The 25,873-nt window shown below is 42.0% G+C and overlaps 1 protein-coding gene across 1 annotated transcript; it reads left to right on the top strand.

Moving 5' to 3' along the window:
• The first annotated feature begins 286 nt into the window (after positions 1-286).
• Positions 287-24,793, top strand: LOC311062295 (solute carrier family 25 member 32-like). Its single transcript, XM_084081210.1, has 8 exons — positions 287-528; positions 4,660-4,995; positions 12,299-12,449; positions 15,704-15,789; positions 16,433-16,578; positions 21,521-21,634; positions 22,417-22,562; positions 24,368-24,793. Exons 2-8 carry the CDS (start codon positions 4,680-4,682, stop codon positions 24,492-24,494), a joined length of 1,086 nt encoding a protein of 361 aa, XP_083937336.1. The 5' UTR covers positions 287-528; positions 4,660-4,679; the 3' UTR covers positions 24,495-24,793.
• The last annotated feature ends 1,080 nt before the right edge of the window (positions 24,794-25,873 follow it).

Here is a 25,873-nt window from a genome sequence, read left to right as displayed (position 1 = left end):
ATCATAGTATCAATCATAACAGTTGTCCAAGTCCCTGAAAAGGGGTTTGGGAGAAGTATTAAGCTTGTCGAGCCCAACCCTTAAAATGTTCAACAAAAAAACAAACAAAAAAACAAAAACAAATCAGAATAATAATAATAATGAAAATAAATAACAATAATAAGAAGAATACCAAAGACTATTATTATTTCTTTTTTTTTTCTGCTTTGCTTGTTTCTCTCGCAGAACCTGGCAACACCGTTATAAAGAGTGGTGTTGTTGCTTGTTATTAACAGGCTGGAGGAGGAGGAGAGGAGGTCATGTGTGCTCTGGACCGATCACTGACTGATATGCAGGCTGGGGGCCGATTGATCCGCATCGCTGCCGATCAAGCTTTCTCCACTGCGGCCCCCCCGGTGCTGACGTGATCTGCGGACCCCCGAACCCTGACCATTAAAAACTGGACCCCCAAAACTGCACCCCAGGACCCCTATAGTCCTGCAGCAGACTGTCTGGACCCCCCCTACTGGAGCCCTCTGCAGTGGACAGGCAAGCACTGTTGTTTATTGTAGTAGGAGCCTGGAGGGACATTTTTTTTGTACTCGAGTAAAGGTATCAATACCACAATGTAGAAATACTCCGTTGCAAGTTAAAGTCTGGTGTTCAGAATTGACTTGAGTAAAAGTATTGGCATCAAAACATACTTTTACTAAAAGTAAAAGTACTCATTATGCAGAATGTCCCATTTCAAGTTTTCAAAATGTATACAAATCTTTTGAAAATGATAATGTATTTTTAGTAATATAAATCTAAATGTAAAAAGTAACTAGTAAGTTTTCAAATAATTGTAGTGGAGTAAAAAATACAATATTTTGTATTGGGGGGGGTAGAAATAAAAGTATTGGCAATTGGAAATACTCCACTAAAGTAAAATACCTCAAAAGTGTACTTAAGGACAGTACTTGAGTATATGTACTTAGGAGGAATTAATTAATTAATTGAAGGATGTAAGTGATATTGCTTAATATTGCATTTTAAAGTATTTAAATCAATAAAAGTGTTAAATATCTCTGTTCTGATAGTGATCATTGCTGATACAGGAAGAGTGGGCTGAGAACCTCAATGTGAAATTGTCATGTCATGTTCTTTTTTTGTGGAAAAGTGTGCTATGCTTTGGAAAAGGATGTGAAATAATGCATTAGGCTATGTATGAGTAGGCTATGTATGATTTTAACATCATGCATCATTATCAGACCTGTACAGTTACCCTTCAACTTCTTGTTTATGTCTCAAATGACTGGCTATCCACAGGTTTCGTAGCAATTTGTAGCAAGTGTTGTTAGGGCCTCAAAAATGTCAAATCATGATGTAGGCCTACAGGCCCACCTTCAGTGGTGGAGAAAGTACTCAAATTCTTTACTTAAGTAAAAGTGTCAATACTGCAATATAAAAATACTCTGTTACAAGTCAAAGTCCAGAATTAGAAATGTACTTGAGTAAAAGTACAAAAGTATTGGCATCACAATGTACTTAAAGTACCAAAAGTAAAAGTACTACATATTTGAAAATAGCAGATCTACAAGCTCACAACGTGTGAGCTTGTAGATCGGCTATTTTCAAATATCCTAGGTATAAAATAGGGCTAAAGGGGTAAATGTATGTTTCATTATATCATAGTTTATATCTGAAAAGTAATTAGTAACTAAAGTTTTCAAGTTAATGTAGTGGAGTAAAAGTACAATATTTGCCTCTGAGATGTAGTGGAGTAGAAGTAAAAGTATTGGACATTTGAAATACTCAAGTAAAGTACAAATAAATCAAAATTGTACTTAAGTACAGTACTTAAGTACAGTAAATGCACTTAGTTACTTTTAGACCAATTATTTGTTTACTAACATTGAGACTGGAGGCACAGGTGATTGTTTCGGGGGTCTTCAACAGGGGGTCCAGGACCCCTAGGGCAGTGCTTCTCAAACTTTTTCATGCCAGGGACCCCCAAATTGATATATATTTGGCCGCGGACCCCCATCTGAAAATATGTTGTGCCTGGGACCCGACAAGATTTGTTGATTTGATGTTTGCTTTAAAAAATAAATGATAATAAATATGATAAATATATTCAAAGGTGGACTATGCACACATTTTCAAGATTTTTGAATAGCCAACGTATAAAAGGTTATTTTTGTGATGCTATATTCACACATTTTGCTGGGGACCCCCTGGAACCCCCCCAAGGACCCCTGGGGGTCCCCGGACCCCACTTTGAGAACCAATGCCCTAGGGGGTCCTCAGAGTTACTACAGGGGGTCCGCCAAATCTTTGTGTGATGATTTTTTTTTGTTTTACCGTAACCACTTGAACCCTACCATCCCTTTTCTGAGGAGAACCTTAGCCAAAAAATAGCCGATCTACAAGCTCACAACGCCTCGCAGCGCGACTCGGCGTTGTGAGCTTGTAGATCGGCTATTTTTGGCTAAGGAGGTATAGGTGTAGAGGGGAAAAAAGAGCAGACCAAGTAAAGTTTAATCTGAATACAGTATAGAGGAGATCCCTGCTTCATCTCTTTCTCAGCTTGGGGGTCCTTGGCCTGAAAACGTTGAAGACCCCTAGAGCAAAAACTTTTTGTAACATTATCCATGAGTTTAAAAAAACACACCCATATAAACACACACACACACACACACACACACACACACACACACACACACACACACACACACACACACACACACACACACACACACACACACACAAACACAAACACACACGGCCATACACACCGTGTTTGTCCATGCTGTGTTATAAAGCCATGGATGTTGCATAACATGACAACATTGTTATTAATAGTGTTGTGTAGTGTTATCGTTACTAATATTAATAGTATTGTGTAATATGAGTACTGAGTGTTGCAGGGCTGGTGGATTTGAACAACACATTTATAACACAAGACAATTGAAAGTCAAAAGTGCTACTTGTTACTTCACCCATTTTCAACCATATCTTCATAATTGGTCTTCACTAATGCTCATGTATAAGAAGGTTAACATTTCTGTCTACTCACTGTGTGTCTCACGGACTCTCTCTTTTCCCGGTGTTTCGACCAGGTGGGCGTGGTTTTGAGGTTAGGTTTACGCAGAGCCTTATATTAGAGAGTTCCGCCACTGAGGGGGCAGAAACGGCGTCGGTCACGTGGTTCATGTAAACTGGAAATAGTTACAAACGCCCATAGAGTCCAACGCATTCCGTAAACTTCCGGTTTAGGGCTTTGTCACTATTCGCCAATAGAAGGCTGTATGTAGAAGACCTGGCCCGATTAAGGGAACGGAGGTGACGCAACTCTCATTGAATGGCTCTAGTTTAGCCATAGTTCCTGTGAGGTTAAGGTTAGAGTTAGCCATAGTTCCTGTGAGGTTAAGGTTAGGCATAGTTTTTGTGGGGTAAGTATAGGGTTAGGTTTGGGCATAGTTATAGTGAGGTTAAGGTTAGGGTTAGGTATAGTCATATAACCATGCCCACCTGGGCGAAACATCAAAGGAAGAGGGAGTCCCCTGTGTCTCATTGATGGACTGTGGACAGTTCAGAAACCTGCCTATACCGATGACATCATCAGTAGACGGGTTTTGTCTACAATTTCAACCCATCATTTAATTTTGTATCTATGCAAGAGTATAGAAGAAACAGAAGACATTGCTTTTGTATCGATAAAAAAATATATAAAAAAAAAAGATCTTGTTTGAAATAAATAAAACAGAAGTATAAGCAAACTTTTTTTTTTTTTTATATCTGTGATAAAAAATTAAATCAAAAAATAAATAATTAATTTGGTGATGCCTCATTCCTACAGGTTGATGCTTTTGTTTGCGGTGAAGACCTAGTTTTGAAAGCGAATTGGGTCGCGTTATCGCTGCATAATATTAATATTCTGTGTCTCATGACACAAACGGCAGTTTCAATAAATGCAAATGAACCTGTTAAAACCGGGAAAGCATGTCTTTTTAACTATATCATTTATATAGTACATTGGTTGGCTATTCAAAATATTGCAGATATATAAGCTCATAGCGTGTCACTTCGTGCCGCACTATGAGCTTGTATATCTGCTATTTTTTAAGCGAACATTTTTAACTGTAATCTTTTGCTTCTGGGGGTCCCTGGATCAAAATATTTTGAGCACCGCTGATGTAGCAACATACGTTTTTCAGAAAACTGTTAAGATTTGGAAGACATTTTTTTGAATAGGCTCTATTCACAGCAGCCATATTATGAAGACATTCACAAGTGTTACCAATGATACTAATGAAGGCTCTGTTCCATTCTGGTCAAACAGAGTCAGGGTGCTGATATTGTGCATGTTGGCTCACTGGAAACACTCTGTTACACCAGTGGGTCTACAGTTGGGGTCCAGGGACCCTCATGGGCTTCCAAATGGCCCCTTACAGGTGTGTAACTCTGAGAGTGTACGGGTCCATTTGGTTCCATTTGTACACTCTCTGAGTTATGGGGGTCGTGGAAACCACTGTGCTACACTAAATGGAACAGAGCCTTCATTAGTATCATTGGTAACACCTGGGAAGGAAGTGATAATATGGCTGCTGTGCATAGAGCCTATCGGCCACAGGTCTTATAATGGGCTAATCACGTGTACATAATTTTATTCTGTTGGGTTTCTTGTTGTGACAGACTGGAGGAAGTGGAACCACATGGACACGAGGTCCGACATGTCCGGGCAGGAGCCAGAGCCTGACCCACCAATGCTCTGTGGGGGACCCCGGGGGACACTGCCGCCGTGTGACGGGGGCCCCGTGGGGTCCGGGGAGGGCCCGCTGGCAGGCCCAGAGGGCCCGCTGGCAGGGCCCGGGGCCTCGGTGGTGGCCTCGGCAGGCTGGAGCGTCAGCGCGTCCCTGAGGAGCGTGCGGACCCACGTCCGCTACGAGAACCTGGCCGCCGGCCTGACCGGAGGAGTCCTCTCCACCCTGGTGCTTCACCCTCTGGACCTGGTCAAGATCCGCTTCGCAGGTCTGTGTGTGTGTGTGTGTGTGTGTGTGTGTGTGTGTGCACAGCAGCCATATTATCACTTCCTTCACAGGTGTTACCAATGATACTAATGAAGGCTCTGTTCCATTTAGTGTAGCACAGTGGTTTCCACGACCCTCATAACTCTGAGAGTGTACAAATGGAACCAATTTGTACACTCTCAGAGTTACACACCTGCAAGGGGCCATTTGGAAGCCCATGAGGGTCCCTGGACCCCAACTGTAGACCCACTGGTGTAGCAGAGTGTTTCCAGTGGGCCAACATGCACAATACCAGCACCCTGACTCTGTTTGAACAGAGCCTTCATTAGTATCATTGGTAACACCTGTGAATGTCTTCATAATATGGCTGCTGTGAATAGAGCCTATTGGGCCTTTTCCTTACTTCTTTCACAGGTGTTACCAATGATTCAAATGAAGGCGGCTCTGTTCCATTTAGTGTAGCACAGTGGTTCTCAAGCCGTTTTAATTTCAAGGACCCGCCCCCCCCCCCCCCCCCCAACTCTGAAAGTGTACACATGACAGGTCCATTTGGTTCCATTCGTACACTTTCAGATTTACACACCCGTAAGGGTCCCATTTGGAACCCCCTCAAGGAACCACGAGGGTCCCTGGTCCACACGTTAAGACCCACTGGTGTAGCAGAGTGTTTCCAGTGAGCCAACATGCACAATATCAGCACCCTGACTCTGTTTGACCAGAATGGAACAGAGCCTTCATTAGTATCATTGGTAACACCTGTGAAGGAAGTAAAGAAGAGGCCCAATGTCTTCCCAATATGGCTGCTGTGCGTAGAGCCTATTGCTATACTTCGGAGGGCCAAATGTCCCCATAAGTATAAATCAAATCTAAAATGACACAGATGCTTTCCCAGTTGTAACGGATTAAGCATTGAGAGGTTAGGTTTAAAGGTTAGGCTCGGAGTTATGCTGTTATACGAATCTACTAGCTCTACAATGTGTCGCAGCACGATGCGTTTTGAGTTTGTAGATCTGCTATTTTTGGTGTGTGTGTGTGTGTACTGTACTGTGTAGTGCACAGCATACATCAAGGTCATTATGTGTATTTGTGCGATGCTTATTGACATTCTAACCCGCGTGCCGAGTCAACATGCGATTTGACCTACTTTAAGCATTCAGGACAGAGCAGGGCAGGGCCATAGGGGTCACAGTTATGCCTGGCTCGTAGTCTTATACCACCGTGCTGACAGTACCACTCACCCATGAGTTATGATTCTACTAAATGTGTGTAATAGAGTACCGGAGTCCTGACGTCACTCGTTCATCCCCTGGCTCACAGAAGTATTTTCTCTACGGAGAATAACATTGGGTCATATAAACGTTGTGGTCAAAAAATAAACAAATTGTCAGGGAGGTGGCTCTGTATCGTTTATGATAGTCAGGCACTCATATTTGATACAGTCTGTTTCTGGCGAAAATTGAATTCATTTCGGTGGCGGTACCGTTTGAGCACATGACTCCAGAGATATTGATAATGTGCATTTTTTGGACAAATTTTATAGGAGTAGAATCATAAATCATGTTGTGTTGTGGGGACTGCTCTGCCTCCGGGTATGTCAGTATCTACTGATTACGCCCAATAAATGGTCTGATAAATCGTGGGTGGGTCAGTATGTCGCCTACTTCGCCCATTCAATGGTCCGATAAAGCGTAATAATGTCCCATTCAGTGCCTTGATAGCATTCGAAGCCGGTCGTTGGACAATGGACACTAACTAGCCTGGAAACCAGACGAATCTGCCAGTGCAAAAATCCAATCACAGCCGAGCCCCGCTCGGTTGTGATTGTATTTCCCTGCGCCCGAAGTTGTGGGGCACTAATCAGGGCCCAGTATGCAAATATGGGGCGGGTTTAACACCAGAGGAAATGCAGGTTCCACACAGAGATTCCAGACTAATATCTACGCAGTGATATTAGTCTGGCCAGGCTAGTTGGACACTATGTCTACAACTATGTCTGCAGGGAGGATGTGGGGCGACACAGTTGTTATGCCCGGCCCGTTCAGGACGCCCACCCAGTAAAACTAATATTTAATATGTATTACTAAGTCTTAAGACAACAATGAGCTGTACAGTCAGCAGTGAAGGAAGGGTGTCGGTGCTTTGAACCCGAAAAGGCAAGGCAGCTTTATTTATACAGCACCTTTCAAAACAAAGCAATTCAAAGTGCTTTACACAAAACATTAAGACACTTAAGATGCAAACTAGTAAAAAAAATGTATAAAATTAAAAGAATAAGAGAGTAAAGTTAAAAGTTGCAGCGTACCTGCAGTTTTCTGGGACTTTGTCCCAGATATGTGGAGCATGCAAAAGGAACACTGATTCAATGCTTTATAAACAAACAGTAGTATTTAAACCCTTCAATGCTTTATAAACCAACAGTAGTATTTAAACCCTTCAATGCTTTATAAACCAACAGTAGTATTTAAACAAGGTTTCCCCAATAGGCGGCCCGCGGGCCATTTGCGGCCCGCAAGAGGCAACTGTCCGGCCCGCGACGACTCCTGTCATTAAAAAAAACAAAATTGGAAAAAAATAATGTTTTGATTTTTTTTTTCTGAAAAAAATAGAACATCTGTATTACTGTTCAAGCAGACTGTAACAAACACATCTGTAAGTAAATTGTTGTTCTGGACTTATTTTGATTTTCAGTATGTACAACTGGCTGCTGTTAATCCGTATTACTTTTCAAGCAGACTGTAACAACCAAATATATTTTAAGTAAATGGTTGGTTCTCAACTTATTTTGTATCAGGCCTAAAATAACACAGTGTCAAATTAGCTAGATTAGAGGAAAAAAAATTGCGCACGCGCACTTAGCCCGCGTGCACGATTTTGGCGCGGGCACAATGCCCCTGGCCCTCGGCTTGGTACCCTAGACATAATTTGGCCCTTGTGGAAAAGTAATTGGGGAACCCTGAAAACCATTCAATGCTTTATAAACCAACAGTAGTATTTAAACCATTCAATGCTTTATAAACAAACCGGAAGTCTCCCTAGACGAGATTTCAATCTCGAGATTTCAATCTCGTCTAGCAAGACTTCCAGTGGGGCGCATTCAAGACAATCACGTTGCATAGTGTTCTGTCACTATGAACGTCAGATCTCACCAAAAACAAACCCAAAAAAAAGCAATCTTTAGCTGTGGCGGACCCGGGATGGAGTTATGATTTTTTTTCTACTGTACCATTCATCCTAGGATATCATAACATCATAGAAAAGGTCAGAAAACCGTGGTCCAAAATTCCCCTTTAAGGCGATAGTAGGCTGACTTTGGGATTGTCGTAATGAGGCTGTTGAAAGTCAGGTCTGAGAGTCCTTGACTACAGGCTTGATTCTGGCTTGCTTTCTGGCCATAGGTGGAGCTAATCCAAACTAATGTAACCAAGGCTAAACTAAACACAAAGAAAACCAAAATGAAACCAAATTGATTTAGAGTGAGAGACGGCAGCCATCTTAGAATCACCCTGCTCTCTGTCTCTGTGTGCGTGCGTGCGTGCGTGCTCGGCTCGCCGACCATGCAGTCTTATGCAAAGGTTTAGACAATGCCAGGTTCATTTGTTGACCTGGCATCCTATAGTTTTAACCCATTAAGACCTGAAGCCGATTCTACATGTCTCCTAAATCTCAACAGTATTCTGAAAAATGTATGTTTCTATATCAGTGGTGCTCAATCTTTTTCATGTCAAGGACCCCCAAAATGATATGTATTTGGCCGCGGACCCCCGTCAAAATATTTTGTTCCAGGGACCCCCAGAAGCAAAAAATTGAGTTAAAAATGTTCGAATATATATATTCAAAGATTTGCACACATTTTCACGATTTTTCAAAAATAGCAGATCTACAAGCTCATAGCGCGGCACTCGGTGCCGCGCTATGAGCTTGTAGATCCTGGATTACTGAGGCACTACACTGTTTCTATGCATTTGATGTATGCAACTTGCTTATTGTAAATTGCCCTGTGTGTACACATTTGTGTAAACATGTTAAAGTTTATGGACATCATAACATGTTCAGACCTCTACTGACAGCTATGCTACGCCTGCCACAGTGTTTGCCTTCTTGGCTGTTTCTGTTTTTGTGTGTGGTGTGTGTATGTGTGTGTGTGTGTGTGTGTGTGTGTGTGTGTGTGCGTTTGCCATGAAACTTCACGTGAGCTTTATTATCCCACATGGAGGAAATGAGTTTGGCCCATTTCTGCATACGGTACAATACATGACACCGCCGTTCAAAAGGGGAAATAAACAGGCTTTCCAAAGTTATTGCCAAACAGCATTGTTGCAACAGAGGAATGATCTGCAGTACCAAACACACATTTCTGAACTTTTTGTGCTTTTATATAGAGCTGAAATGGTTAAAGTATTAAGTGAAGAGTATTATATAGAGCTGAAATGGTTAAAGTATTAAGTGAAGAGTATTTTGCTCTAAAGTAATTGCGCAGCTGAATGGATTGATGAATGTATGGTTGTTGGTTCATAGTGAGTGATGGTCTCAGCATGTGTGACCACATTGTGACTATGACTGTTATGTTTCTGTTGATATGATTACTGTGAATTTATGTATGTTAATGTTTACAGTGAATTTATGTATGTTTATGTTTACAGTGAATTTATGTATGTTTATTTTTACGGTGAATTTAGTTATGTTTATGTTTAGAGTTCATTTATGTATGTTTATGTTTACAGTGAATTTATGTATGTTTATTTTTACGGTGAATTTAGTTATGTTTATGTTTAGAGTTCATTTATGTATGTTTATAGTGAATTTAGTTATTTGTATATTGTTTACAGTGAGTGACGGGTTACTCTGGCAACATGCAACACTGCGTTGAAGGGATGGCTGTTACTCTCAACTCAAACTTTATTTATACAGCACATTCAGTGGTGTAAAGCAACTAAGTACATTTACTCAAGTACTGTACTTAAGTAATTGTTTTTGGTATTTTTTACTTTAGTGAGTATTTCCAATTTCCAATACTTTTACTTCTACTCCACTACATCTCAGAGGCAAATATTGTACTTTTACTCCACTACAATTATTTGAAAGCTTTAGTTACTTTGTAGATATATATTATTATATTATAAAACATACATAAACCACTTTAGCCCTCTTTTATACATAGGCTATTTGAAAATAGCCGATCTACAAGCTCACAACGCGTCGCATTGCGACGCGTTGTGAGCTTGTAGATCTGCTATTTTCAAACATTTTAGTACTTTTGGTACTTTAAGAATATTTTGATGCCAATACTTTTGTACTTTTACTCAAGTACATTTTGGACCTTTACTTTACTTGACCTTTACTTGTAAGGGCGCGCTCCCACCGCACTTTTATTTTCCCTCTGGGGCAGAATCTGCCAATGCTTTGTCAATGCAAATGCGTGGATTCACGCAAGAGCAGATTTTTCCGCTTGTCGCGCAGACCTTGCGTTTATCCGCTCTGCACGAAGAAGCATAAATCTGCTGGAGGCAGGAGCTGATTTTCCCCCTCTGTCCAATCGGGTGAGTCGAAGGCGGACCGTCCCAAGACTCAGGAAGCAACATGGTGCTCTCAGTGGACCAACTGGTTGTAGCTGTTGCATCTCACCCAGTACTTTATGATTTGTGCACTTGGGGTTCGTACATCTACATACACATTCATATTTAAAATATAAAGTGCTTACCCTATGGCCACGGATTTTACAATCATGTACGGGCCCTCAGAAGTACCCGTATCTTCCGTATTGTTCAATAAAAAGCATTTTAATCGATTGGTGGCCATTTTCCCATAGAGTTATAATGTACCAACAGTGCAATACACCTCTCAACCGCTAGGGTCGCGCAGTTGAGACCAATTATTTGTTTACTAACATTGAGCCTGGACGCACAGGTGATTGTTTCACGCAATCAATTCCCAACCTGTTTCGGGGTGCACTGGTTTCAGCACACCCCAACCCCCTCTTGTGTGTGTTGGCTAGTGAGACGCGTCCTAACGAGACCTGATATAATGGGTTTCGTTGCGCGCATACTGGCTGCACGCAGCCAGTATGACGTCGTCTGTTAAGGGGTCTATACGGAGAAAACGACCACTGATTGGATTAAAATGCTTTTTATTGAACAATACGGAAGATACGGATACTTATGAGGACCCGTACATGATTGTAACATCCGTGGCCATGGGGTAAGTATTTTATATTTTAAATTTGAATGTGTATGTAGATGTACGAACCCCAAGTGTGAAAGTGCAAAGACATTTTTTTGTCTAGTGGCTAGTGTCTAGTGGCGGTGCGGGCTACGGGGACGGTCTTGAATGTGAGTGACAGGTGCGTCACAGCGTTTTTTTAGAATCCGCTGGCTGCAAAAAACTGTGGCCGCGCACAACCTGCGTTTAACAGCAGCCAGCCAACTTTTGGTGAGAGCGCGCCCTAACAGAGTATTTCTACACAGCGCGGCACTCGGTGCCGCGCTATGTCTATTCAAAAATAGCACACATACAAACTTGTTGATCTGCTATTTTCACAATACTGTATATCTGTGGAACCGAGTCAATCTAAATGTAATGCCTCAACTCCTACAATTCCAAGTGCATGTGAGGGTGGGGGGTCCCCAGTTGAAAAAATATTATTTAGGGCCTGAAAAGGTTGAGAACCACTGGTCTAAGTGATGTTTGGTCGGTTTCTAGCGTAGAGGGAATTACAGTAATGTTATTATCAGTGGTGGAAAAAGTACTCAAAATCTTTACTTTAAGTAAAAGTGTCAATACTGCAATATAGAAATACTCTTGTTACAAGTAAAAGTCTGGAATTCAAAATGTACTTGAGTAAAAGTACAAAAGTATTGGCACCAAAATGTACTTAAAGTACCAAAAGTAAAAGTACTCATTATGCAGAATGTCCCACTTCAAGTTTTCAAATGTATAAAAATAATTCACAATGCGATGCGACGCATTGTGAGCTTGTAGATCGGCTATTTTCGAATGGCCGAAATGTATATAGGGCTGAAGTGGTTAATGTATGTTTGGTAATAATAATCAAAATCTACACAGTAACTACAGTAGTAACTAAAAGTTTTCAAATAAATGTAGTGGAGTAAAAGTACAATATTTGGATCCGAGATGTAGTGGAGTAGAAGTAAAAGTATTGGAAATACTCAAGTAAAGTACAAACACCTCAAAATTGTACTTAAGTGCCGTACTTAAGTAAATGTACTTAGTTACTTTCCACTACCGGTTATTATATGTACGTTTAGTTATTACAGTATGTATTCTGTTGTTTTTGTTTTTGTTTCCAGTGAGTGACGGTCTCAGCGTGCGCCCTCAGTACGATAACATGCTGCACTGCATCAGGACCATATGGAGGATGGAGGGGGTCCGCGGCCTCTACCAGGGGGTCACACCCAACGTCTGGGGGGCCGGAGCTAACTGGGGGCTCTACTTCCTGTTGTGAGTATACCAGACCACACACCTGAGCACTGTCTGTCTGCAGTGGTGTAAAGTAACTAAGTACAGTACATTTACTCAAGCACTGTCCTTAAGTACAATTTTGAGGATTTTTTTTCTTTACTGGAGTACTTCCAATTTGCAGTACTTTTACTTCTACTCCACTACACCCCAGAGGCAAATATTGTACTTTTTACTCCACTACAATTATTTGAACACTTTAGTTACTGGTTACTTTGTAGATTTTGATTATTATTACAAAAGATACATTACCCACTTCAGCCCTACAGTATATACGTTTCGGCCATTTGAAAATAGCAGATCTACAAGCCCACAATGCGTCGCGATGCGACGCATTGTGAGCTTGTAGATCTGCTATTTTCAAATGTATCAACATTTGTATTCATTTTATAAATTTGAAAACTTCTGAATTTAAGTAAAAGTAAAGGCAATTCTGAATTTCTGACTTTTACTTCCAACAGAGTGTTTCTACATTGCTGTATTGATACTTTTACTTAAGTAAAAAAAGGATGAGTACTTTTTCCACCACTGTCTGTCTGTCCGTCCGTCAAACAAACAAACAAACAGCACACAGTGACCACTTCCTCAAACTGCAGACAGAAAACACAGTTATAATACTTCCTCTGGAGATGGAAAACACACACACACACACACACACACATACATACACACACACGCACACGCACGCATGCACGCACGCACACAGACAGGCCTGGGACCTCATTTATAAAACTGTTAAAGGGTTTCCAAGCGCACACACTAAAATAAATGCCATGCACGAAAATTTGCGATAATATCTACAGTAACAACCATAAGATGAATGACATTAGTTAGTTGCTCCGAATCGTGTCCTCATTGCAATATAAGTGTGTATAATGCGGTGTGTTTAATTTAGGAAACAACATGGCTGTACATTGCATGTTGACGTTCCCCTACATCTCCCACAGAGCAAGGAAACCTAATATGTTTTTGTTTATGATCCATGACGCATCCTTAATGAAATATGTATGAGGTTAGAAAGGTCCCACCGTAGTGTTTACCTCTATTCTGTGCAAGACCAATGGAACGACTTTAAGTTGTGATGATGCAATGTTAAACTTGCTCAACACTCTTGCAAAACCTCCACAGCAGAGCCTAAAGGGTGGATTAGAGCGATGTTGTTTCAGTTCTGCTTTGAACACAATGAAAACACCTTTGAACAAGGGTAGATTCAAACCGTCTGTCTGTCTGTCTGTGTGTCGTGAAAAACACTGGTCTGGTCTCACAGACAGCAGACTTTACTTGAATCACGGAAACTAAAGTACACTTACTCTCTAATGCAAACATAACACTGTAATGCAAGCAACGGGAACAAACAGAAGAATCACTGACGTACAAACTTTGAACCAGCCAGGTACTTATAATCGCTGGGGTAATAGGCTCTGTACACTGCAGCCATATTGGAAAGAACCTGGGCCTCTTCATTACTTCCGTCACAGGCGTTACCACTTATACTAATTAAGACTCTGTTCCATTTAGTGTAGCACGGTGGTGCTCATACCTTTTCATTTCAAGGACCCCCATAGCTCTGGGAGTGTACAAATGGACCCGTATTTGGTTTCATTTGTACACTCTCAGAGTTACACACCAGTAAGGAGCCATTTGGAACCCGCTCAAGGAACCATGAGGGTCCCTGGACCACACTTTGAGACCCACTGGTGTAACAGAGTGTTTCCAGTGAACCAACATGCACAATAATCAGCACCCTGACTCTGTTTGACCAGAATGGAACAGAGCCTTCATTAGTAATATCAGTGGTGTAAAGTAACTAAGTACATTTACCCAAGTACTGTACTTAAGTACAAAATTGAGTTGTTTTTTTTTACTTTACTGGAGTATTTCCAATTTTCAGTACTTTTACTTCTACTCCACTACATCTCAGAGGAAAATATTGTACTTTTACTCCACTGCAATTATTTGAAAACTTGAGTTACTAGTTACTTTGCAGATGTACATTATTATATCATAAAACATACATTAACCACTTTAGCCCTGTTTTATACATGCCAATACGTTGGTACTTTTACTCAAGTAACAGTTTGAACAGAGGCCTTTTACTTGTAACAGAGTATTTTTATATTGTGGTATTGCTACTTTTACTTGAGTAAAATATCCGAATACTTCTTCCACCACTGAGTAATATTGGTAAGTAAGGAAGAGGCCCAGTTTCTTTCCAATATGGCTGGTGTGCATAGAGCCTATGAACCAGATGAAGTACAGGACAGGCAGCAAGGGGCGGACTGGGACCAAAATTCAGCCCTGGCATTTTGGTCAAGGTACTGCTGTGAGGACAGGAGAGTGTCAGTCAGGGACCGTGACAAAACACTTAGGAGGATCGGTGTCATATATCTTGCGCGCGCACCGCGTGAATGCATATTTGATATCTGCTGCTATTTGATATGTCTTTATTTGTACAAGAATCTGTGGAACACTTACGTCATTACGCTGAGTTTATTTGATATCTGACGTTTTTTTTACTCTATTGTATTCTCTATCTAATGTGTGTAATTGCAGTACGTGGGAATCTTGTGCAGAATAATCTCACCCGGCCTTTTTTTTTACCTGCTTTAAGCCATTAGACCTGGAACGCATCTGTGTCACTTTAGATTTCTTTGGCTATTCAAAAATAGCAAATACACAAGCTCATAGCGAGTGCCGCGCTTTGAGCTTGTGTATCTGCTATTTTTGAAAAATCCTGAAAACTATTTTATTTTTATTTTTTTCAAAACATTTTAGAAAACATTTTTATGAATCGCCTCAGGTCTTAACTGATTGAGTGCCATTAACGTGTTTCACACGTTTTTACCGCTATGGCTCAACGTGCCAATGACGTGTTTGACGTGTTTTTGAAAAAAATAGTAAAAAGGAGAAAAAAAAAGAAATGAAAAAGGCTGTATCTCGCTTCCTAATCACTTTTTGTTTTCTGTGAAAAAAACTCTGGCAATGGGACAACATAATATAGAAATCATTTTTGTTTATTCGTTTTTGTTCTTTTACATACTCATAGGTAGTAAAATTGAGTGCCAGAATTGCCAAACGTTTAAAAAAAATAAATAAATCTGGCACTCAATGAGTTAATGGGTTAAACTTGTGATGTGAAGTCAAAGTTGAATCATACAAAGTTGAATTATACACTGTATTTGACAATCATACCATTTAATATATCCGTCTGTCTGTCTGTCTGTCTGTCTGTGTAGTTATAATGCATTGAAGTCGTACATACAGGAAGGGCGTCAGACGGAGCTCAGCGCTCTGGAACACCTGATGTCTGCAGGAGAGGCTGGTCAGTGACTCACTCACTCACTCACTCACTCACTCACACTCACTCACTCACTCACTCACTCACTCACTCACTCACTCACTCACTCACTCACTCACACTCACTCACTCACTCACTCACTCACTCACTCACTCACTCACTCACTCACACTCACTCACTCACTCACTCACTCACTCACTCACTCACTCACTCACTCACTCACTCACTCACTCACTCACTCACTCACTCACAGACAGACAGACAGACAGACAGACAGACAGACAGACAGACAGACAGACAGACAGACAGACAGACAGACAGACAGACAGACAGACAGACAGACAGACAGACAGACAGACAGGATCTTGCCTGTCTGTATGCCTGTTGTTAGACAGACAGACTGACTGACAGAACAGGTGGAACATTACTGCCCTCTACAGGCTTTTATAGAGTTAATAGTTACTGTGAGTTCATTTTCAACACGCTTGTGTGTGTGTGTGTGTGTGTGTGTGTGTGTGTGTGTGTGTGTGTGTGTGTGTGTGTGTGTGTGTGTGTGTGTGTGTGTGTGTGTGTGTGTGTGTGTGTGTGTGTGTGTGTGTGTGTGTGTGTGTGTGTGTGTGTGTGTGTGTGTGTGTGTGTGTGTGTGTGTGTGTGTGTGTGTGTGCAGGTATATTGACTCTGTGTCTCACCAACCCGGTGTGGGTGACAAAGACTCGCTTGGTGCTCCAGTACTCTGACAGCAAACAGTACAGAGGCATGGTGGATGCCCTGCGCCAGATCTACCAGCATGAGGGAATACCTGGACTCTACAGGGTACACACACACACACACACACACACACACACACACACACACACACACACACACACACACACACACACACGCCCATTGTTTACAATGCAATGATGGCCTTCATTAACCCATTAAGACCTGAGGCCGATTCGACTAAAGCCTTCTAAATCCTAACCTACGTTTTCTGAAAAACGTCTAATTTTTTTAACCCATTAAGGCCGACCCCATCTCAAAATATTTAGTTCCAGGGACCCCCAGAAGCAAAGATTCGAGTTGAAAATGTTCGCTTTAAAAATATATATATTCAGAAGATTTGCACACATTTTCACGATTTTTCAAAAATAGCAGATCTACAAGCTCGTAGCGCGGCACAGTAGATCTGCTATTTTTGAATAGCCAAAGTGTAAAATAATGCTTTTTAGCTCAAATCTAAAAATGACACAGTTCCAGGTCTTAATGGGTTAAATCATGTTGCTATATATCGTTGTTGTCGCGTGGAAACCTTGTATGTCCAAAACCGACCTTTTTTTATTATTATTTTAAAACCGATTTAAAGTTTTGAAAATAGCAGATCTACAAGCGCACAACGTGCAACACTCTTGTATGATCAAGTAGGGCGTTAATTTATGAAGAAAAAAAATACAAATTAGAAACTTGGAGATACAAGGTTTCTGCCTGACTGTGACGATATCTAAGAACGACCGAAATGACACAGATGCTTTACCGAATTGAAAGGTATGACAACGTATAGGCTTTCCGATGCACGTGCACACATCTTTCCACTCAAACAGAGAGCGTCTCCTTCCCAAACCCCAATGGTTCTAATCAGCCCCCCGCCCACAGGAGTGGCCCAATTCACTCACAACTTGCTACAAAAATCGCTCATGAAAAACTATATAATCTCCTACATTCCATTTTCCACCTTCACATCTGTCTCCTTCTCTAATAATCAAAAAGTGCTATATATTTCATCTCGCACTTTACTTCCGGATGGTTCGTTTTGCACCTTTTTTTGCCACATCGGTCACGGGAAAGAAATAAGCGCTGCCGTGGTCTATGGAAACGAGCCCAAAAGTGCACCCAAATAAGCCCAAAATCGCTTATACAAACAGTCAGACCTGGCAACGCAGCCTACGCCAATCATGTGTGAGAGATCTACAAGCTATGGGGCAGTGACGCCACCGTATCTTAGCAACAACGACAGCGCTCACTCTCATTGGTCGTGTCATGCCAGGAGCAGTCTCCAGACAATGGCATCGCAGAGAGCTTGCTGTAGCCATCACATTCAGTCGCAGCAACAACGGACAGGGAGCTGTGATAGTGGCATGTAGCTTACGCTAACGTGGTTGTCATGCCTGCAGCGGCTGTGCAATCACTTTGTCAACAATGCACGTTCGTGTGGTGAATGTCAATATTGCTGCTCAGTTAGTCCATTGTAGATGGTGTATGTTTGTGTGTGTCTTCTGGAGAACTATGTAGCTCCACAGCAACTACAGTAACTAACGTAATGGCAGGACCGCCCCGTGCAACGCATGTTAGGCTGCATTATGGTCATGTAGTAATTTCAGATAATTTCGCTCCAATTAGAGCAGTGCTTATCAACCCTTTCAGCCCCCCCCCCCCCAAATAAACGTAATTGATCTGGCCACCCCCCCATTTTGTTTGACTCCATTCCACAAGTAAATATTGTGAAAATAGCAGATCTACAAGCTCGAAACGCCTCACGTTGAGAGGCTTTGTAAGCTTGTAGATCGGCTAATTTCTACATGATTGCCTCTTTCTTAGATTATTTGACAATGTGGCCAATGTTTTTATAGTATAGTTTGTTGACTACTTTTGTTGCAGAAATGGTAATTTCCTTTACTTTCGTTTTTTTATTGTCTCCGCCAGGCCGAAAGGCATGGCGCAAGACCTGTCCGTCCGTCTGTGATAGCTAATCTCTCACATCGTTGACTTGATCGCAGCGAAACTGTGCACACACACTCCCTGGATGCCAATTCAGAACCTCTGCCCTATTTCTTTCACATGGCCCTGTTACAGTGCCACCAGGAGGCCGCTTTTTGCTAAACACCTTTTCTCACAGTACTCCTACATATTTTGCCCAAACATCACGCAAATCGGTACACAGTATCTCCACAGTCATTAAAAAAAAAGCCCTTTCAGATTTTTCATATTCCATCCTGATTGGCTAAAATGGCTTCCAAAGTCTGCAGGACTGCTCCGTTTGGACCAAAATGCCTCACATTATGAACACAGCATGCACTTTCCGTGCAACTTTGCACCCACATTCCCACTATGCCGAGGAAGAAATTCCACTTGAGATTTCTCTAATCAGCCTCATGGTGGCGCTATAACAGCCCGATGTGGAGAGTCAGTGAGAGCTGGATAAACGAGGTAAAATGTGTCAAAAGGAGTCTGTACGGCTGTCGATAAATGAACACATGACGTCGGTGGGAGAGGAGATATTGTGTCTTTTGGACAAACAGCAGCGTGGTGCTGATGTTTGTTGTGTGAAGCAGCCTAATGTCAGAGTGTTTGTGTTGGAGCGTCTCAGTGCGGCTGCAGAGTTCATGTGCAACCTCTTCCAGAGAGAGACAGAGACACTAGAAACTCTGCTGGAGAAAAAAAAAACACTGCTGGGCATTGACTTTCATATGGACATTGATCTACACACTGCAGGTATATCTGCTACACACACAACATCAAACTACACACTACAGGTATGATGCAGCGTTTGCATTCCAGCCTGCATGCCAGCGTAGTTCCCATATGGTTTCAAGGTGGGCTAAACCATATGGACCCCATGTCAGCAATGTCAGCGGCATCCACTTCAGTCCCAACTGCGATGCCCATGCAGGCTATAAGTAGCTTCTACCTGGCCCTTAGGTGGGCCCCAACTAGCCATGTTTATGTGGGACCAAGGCGGGTCCTAACTGGGTTTGCCCATGCAGGCTTTAACTGGGTTCTACCTGGGCCCTAGGTGTACCCTAACCAACCAGAGTGCAGTGCCCATCGCTCCAATTGTTGTGACGTCAGGGCTCTCAATACTGCACATTGGTGGAGGAGGAGGGGCCGCAGGGCGACCGCACACATCGCTGAACCAATGGTAGCCCACGGATGTTTCCTCTGGGGATTTACAATCTGCCCCTCTATGCCACATATCATCCGCACTACAGGGTCTTCACTGACCGAGCCACGGCCCCACTGGCCCTCAGGACGCTACGCCACTTACATGAGCTGCCAAGTGGCCGCGGGCGCTACGTGGGCGTGGCCGCGGGCTAGACGCGAGCCCCCGCGTAGCGGGGGCGAGCTTCTAGTAGACATCAAAGGGGGCTTGAGCCCCTGCCCTTTTGTCTGTCGGTAAAAAGTGCCCTTGTCTCCTCTGACTGTAAACTGTAGAAACCCCTGCGCGCACCTGCAGTAAAGCTTACTTAATTGAGACCCGTGCCGTGCAGTGCTCGCGCAGAATTATAGTTGTTTTACAAGCTCACAACGCGTCGCAACGCCAGGCATTGTGAGCTTGTGGATCGGCTATTTTTTGGGTGCGCGATACCGCCCGGCAAACGAAGTATATTATACACAATCGAAACCTAACTGAGGCCACAACTGAACGCAGTGAATGCACGCAGAACACGGACCAATTGTTTGAGACAGATTAGGTATGTATGGACAAAAAAATATATATATAGCTGTTAAATTACTTGTCAAGCAGGAGCCTATATATCTCTCTCTCTCTCTCTCTCTCGGTGTCAGCAGCAGTGGTGGGAAAAGTACTCAATTTCTTTACTTAAGTAAAAGTACTCATTATACAGAAGAATAAGTGGCGTCGTTAGGCGGGGGCTTCGGTGGCTATAGCCACCAATGTTTTATCCAAAGCCACCAATAAAAAAATTATAAAAAAAAGTTGTTTTCAATTTTTTTTTTAATATATATCTATAACCTAACCCTAAAACCGAAATAAAGTAACAAAAAACGGGTAAAAAAGTACCCGAATCCGACGAATATCCGCAAAATTTCGCGCGCGCGCGTGCATGTGTCCGTGCATGTGCCCTTTTGAAATTCCAGCTCCTGCCTCTCCAAATCTCTCTGCACGTCTCTGGGCTTTCCGGGTCTGAATGGGTTAAAAATAAAATAAAAAAGTTGTGTATTACATTATTGGGTTGCAGTCAGTGGTGGAAAAAGTACTCAAAATGTTTTACTTAGGTAAAAGTGTCAATTCTGCAATGTAGATGTACTCTGTTACAAGTAAAAGTCTGGAATTAAAAATGTACTTGAGTAAAAGTACAAAGGTATTGGTGTCAAAATGTACTTAAAGTATCAAAAGTAAAAGTACTAAAATGTTTGAAAATAGCCGATCTACAAGCTCACAACGTGTCACCATGCGACGCGTTGTGAGCTTGTAGATCTGCTATTTTCAAATAGCCTAGGTGTAAAATAGGGCTGAAGTGGTTAATGTATGTCTTAATGTATTATCTGCAAAGTAACTAGTAACTCAAGTTTTCAAATACTTGTAGTGGAGTAAAAGTACAATATTTGCCTCTGAGATGTAGTGGAGTAGAAGTAAAAGTATAGACAATTGGAAATACTCTAGTAAAGTAAAAAATACCTCAAAAGTGTACTTAAGTACAGTACTTGAGTACATGTACTTAGTTACTTTACACCACTGCAGTTGCAGTGTGTAACATTGTGTAGGGGTTCATTGGAACATGTTGGTGTGTAACAGTTTGCATTAACAGTGTGTATTGTGTTGCACAGGGTTTTATTCACCTGTTTCCTAGGCTGTGTGTTTTCCACTTCCTGTCGATTTGATCCAATGAAATCCAATGAAACTGGTCAGATGACCAATTATATCCAATGAAATCGACAGGAAGTGAAAAACACACAGCCTAGGAAACAGGTGAATAGGAACATGTTGATGTGTAACAGTTTGCATGAACAGTGTGTATTGTGCCGTGTTATGCAGGGTTTTGTTCCTGGTCTCATTGGAACATCTCAGGCTGCTCTTCAGTTCATGATGTACGAAGCTCTGAAGAGAGAAACCAATAAATACAACAACATGCCTGCTGACGCACTGCTGGTACGCTCACACACACACACACACACACACACACACACACACACACACACACACACACACACACACACACAAAGTACTCAAATGTTTTACTTAAGTGAAAGTATCAATACTGCAATGTATGTTACAAGTAAAAGTCAGGAATTAAAAATGTACTGAGTAAAAGTACAAACGTATTGGTATCAAAGTGTACTTTAAGTACCAAAAGTAGAAAGTACACAGAATGTCCCGTTTCACAACTTTTCAAATGTAGAAAATGTAAAAGAATCTTTTCAAGATAGCAGATCTACAAGCTCAAAATGCTCTATCATTTTGTCTATTTTCAAATGGCCGTAATGTATAGGTCTTTAGGTCTGAAGTGGGTAATGTATGTTTTGTAATAATAATCAAAATCTACAAAGTAACTAGGAACTGAAGTTTTCAAATAATTGTAGTGGAGTAAAAGCATAATTTTTGCCTCTGAAATGTAGTGGAATAGAAGTAAAAGTACTGACAATTGGACATACTCAAGTAAAAATACCTCAAATGTACTTAGTTACTTTACACCACTGATACTTGTGAGGACATCAACATTTTAGGACAGCGTTTTATTCATCTTATTTTTATCAAAAACGTTTTTTTTCACAACGACCATCTCTTGTCTGTCAAATTCTACTATACGTGTGGGGACGTTTGGTCCTCACAAGTATAGTAACACACACACACACACACACACACACACACACACACACACACACACACAACATATTAACATGAACGTGATGTTTTTATCACCCGTCACCCAGTCGCCATGGGAATACGTCGTCATGGCTGCAGCATCCAAGATCTTCGCCGTGGCGACCACCTACCCGTACCAGGTGGTGAGAGCCCGCCTCCAAGACAACCACAACTCATACGTGTGCATGAGTGACGTCATCGCACGCACCTGGAGGTACCGCACCACCCCCCCCCCCCCCCCCCCCCCACGAAAACGCACCTAATAAACACCTGTTATTAATACGCACCGTAATAGCCATATTGAAAAGAAATTGAGCCTCTTCTTACTTCCTTCACAGGTGTTAGCAATGATACTAATGAAGGCTCTGTTCCATTCTGGTCAAACAGAGTCAGGGTGGTGATATTGTGCATGTTGGTTCACTGGAAACACTCTGCTACAATAGTGGGTCTCAAAGTGAACCCTCATGGTTCCTTGAGGGGTTTCCAAATGGCCCCTTACGGGTGTGTAACTAAATGCAACCCTAAATGGAACAGAGCCTTCATTAGTATTATTGGTAACACCTGTGAAGGAAGTAAGGAAGAGGCCCAATTTCTTTCCAATATGGCGGATGTGCATAGAGCCTATACTACACATCCAACAGACACCTTACCATACCCTCCTAACGCACCTGTTACGGATACACACCTGAACACATAACACACCTGTTACCAGGGTTTCCGTTAGCCGGTATTTACCGGCCACTGGACGATAAAATGTTTAATTGGCCGTTAATTATAAAGATCACCGGCCACCGTGGCCGATTGGGGAAAATGATGTTAGTAGGCGTTTTATAATTTAAGCCTATTATTAATATATATTTTTGGGATAAAATAACACATTGCATGATTGCAATACGTAGTTTACAACCATTAAACCTATCATACTGGTTTAATTCTGCAGTTATCTGATAGATCATCCGATTCATTTATTTATACGTTTATTTTATTTGTCGTACGTTGGTGTCGCGCTCGCGCGTTAAATATCAGACCTACAAGCTCACAACACATGGCAAGGCGCCACGTTGTGAGCCTGTATGTCTGCTATTTTCGATACGCAACAACACCGTCATAGGGCGGAGCACAAATCAAGCTTTACACAGCTGTAAAGCTGTGTAAAGCATCTCCTCCTAATCAGCACTGAGTACGGGTGGTTCGCTCGGGTGTTCTGATAAATAGAACAGGGGCCCAATTGACGATAATAAAACAGGGACCCAAACTCGTATGGGTCGTGGATATTATACAAGCAGCACAGTGACTGTCTGTCTGCAATGGACAAAGTGGTGAAAGTTGGTGACACATTGCAGGCAACTGAGGCAAGTAATCAACCGCCCTTGCGCCATCATTCATGATGACATAATTAACATTTACAAAACAAAACAAAGGCTGTAGGTTTAGCATATTAAGGTTGAATGAGATGTAAAGCCAAAAACATATTTTCATTTGTTCATACGCTGTCGCACAAGCAGTTCACTCTCGGCAACTTTATTCACTTATTTTTTTGGTAAGCGACATCTCTGCATGATGGAGTAGATAGATATTATTTAACTATTAAAACAGAACAAGTGGAAAGAAGCGCAGCGCTAACGTAACAAGGTGTAATTATCAGTTTGGGTGCATGTATCTTCAAACGTGCTTGTGACGTTAATTATGATATGGCGATTCATTTATTTGTTGGCTGGTAAAATATAACCCTGTCGGCCAAGGTGGGCGGCCCAAAAATTGCCCAGCGGAAACCCTGCCTTTTACGAATACACAACTGAACACATTAAGAAAACCAAACAAAAATATGAATTATTATATATTGTATCATGATATTATAAATATAATATTAAAACTATTTAAAAATAGATTTTCGGGCGAATTAATCGCACAAAATCAACGCCTACAGTATGTAAGGACATTGTTACGGTTTCTCTAAAAAGGTGTTTGTGTGTGTGTGTGTGTGTGTGTGTGTGTGTGTGTGTGTGTGTGTGCGAGTAGCAGTGAGGGAGTGTGTGGGTTCTATAAAGGCATGGTTCCCAACCTGGTCCGGGTTCTGCCCTCCTGTTGCATCACCTTCCTGGTCTACGAGAACGTCTCCAGACTGCTGCTGGGTCACAACCAGTGAAACCAGTACCCGACAAAAACCCCACTGGCTTGGTACCAGTACACCTGTAAGGTTCCTCAAGGGAACCCCAAGGAACCCCAGACCCCCCACGTTGACACAATAGGGCTGAACCGGATATGGAACCGTTTACGAAAAGTGTTTTTTTATTACACTTGTCAGAGCTGGTGTGTGGACTTCACGTCTGCTATAGCATAGGCTCTATGCACAGCAGCCATATTGGGAATGAATTGGGGCCCCATCCTTACTTCGGTCACAGGTGTTACCAATTTAGTGTGGCATAGTGGTTGTCTTATTTTCAAGGACCCCCATAACTCTGAGAGTGTACAAATGGAACCAAATGGACCCTTACGGGTCCATTTGGTTCCATTTGTACACTCTCAGAGTTACACACCCACCAAAAGGGGCCATTTGGGAACCAAAATGGAGTGTTTCGCCAACATGCACGATATCAGCACCCTGACCAGAATGGAACAGAACCTCATTAGTATTATTGGTAACACCTGTGAAGGAAGTAAGACGTTTTTCTTTCCAATATGGCTGCTTTGCATAGAGCCTATTACAATACTGGTGGTTCTCAAACCGCCGGTATTTTAATTTCAAGGACCGCCATAACTCTGAGAGTGTACAAATGGAACCAAATGGACCCGTTCCATTTGTACACTCTCAGAGTCACAGATCTGTAAGGGTTCTATTTGGAATCATTTTAAAGGAAACAATTAAAGGAGAATTTCGCCCTAGGCGTTTTCTTACCGTTATTTGAGGACGTTAACTCATCATAAGAGTGGTCCAGGACCCCCAGTTCATAACGAGCGATGTTTTCCATTTCGGGGACCCCCACCCCCCGCCCCGCCCCGCCGCAGCTCAGAACGGGAGTCTTTAGTTCTTGGCTAAACTCGCTTATTTCTGTCAAAAATGTTTTTTTCTTGTATATATCTGTTGTGTGTGTGGACCCCCGTTATGAGCTGCGGTTTGGGGGTCCCCGAAATGGAGAACATCGCTCGTTATGAACTGGGGGTCCTGGATCACTCTTATGATGAGTTTAACATCCTGAAATAACGATAAGAAAACGCCTAGGGCAAAATTCTCCTTTTAAGGAATGGGACCGTTAAAGAGGGGACCGTTAAGGAACCGGAATCGTTCAGATCCCAAAGCATCCCAACCCTAGTCGAGAACCAAAGCAGTAATCTTCCATTGAATGTCACAAGACACTGACCTACACACTGACCGGTCGAGCTGACTTGTTAAAAAGTGACTGCAAGTCAGTGCAGACTGAGATTCCTTGCAGACTTTGATTCCTTTACAATGAATGAACGTCAAAACTGATTCCAGGTCAGGCCCTCCAGGACTGCAAGGGGATTGAACTAGTGGCCAGAACTGGT

Source organism: Gymnoscopelus microlampas (genome assembly GCF_963454915.1).
Source record: "Gymnoscopelus microlampas genome assembly, chromosome: 15".
NCBI classification, from domain to species: domain Eukaryota; kingdom Metazoa; phylum Chordata; class Actinopteri; order Myctophiformes; family Myctophidae; genus Gymnoscopelus; species Gymnoscopelus microlampas.
Note: the sequence above shows the minus strand (reverse complement) of the source record. Positions and strands in the feature narration are given on the sequence as shown.

Coding starts and splice junctions, on each gene's coding strand:
- LOC311062295 (XM_084081210.1), top strand. CDS start 4,680: ATGGACACGAGGTCCGACATGTCCGGGCAGGAGCCAGAGCCTGACCCA. Junction 12,450..15,703: donor TGGGGGCTCTACTTCCTGTT/GTGAGTATACCA, acceptor CTGTCTGTGTAG/TTATAATGCATTGAAGTCGT. Junction 22,563..24,367: donor GTCATCGCACGCACCTGGAG/GTACCGCACCAC, acceptor GTGTGCGAGTAG/CAGTGAGGGAGTGTGTGGGT.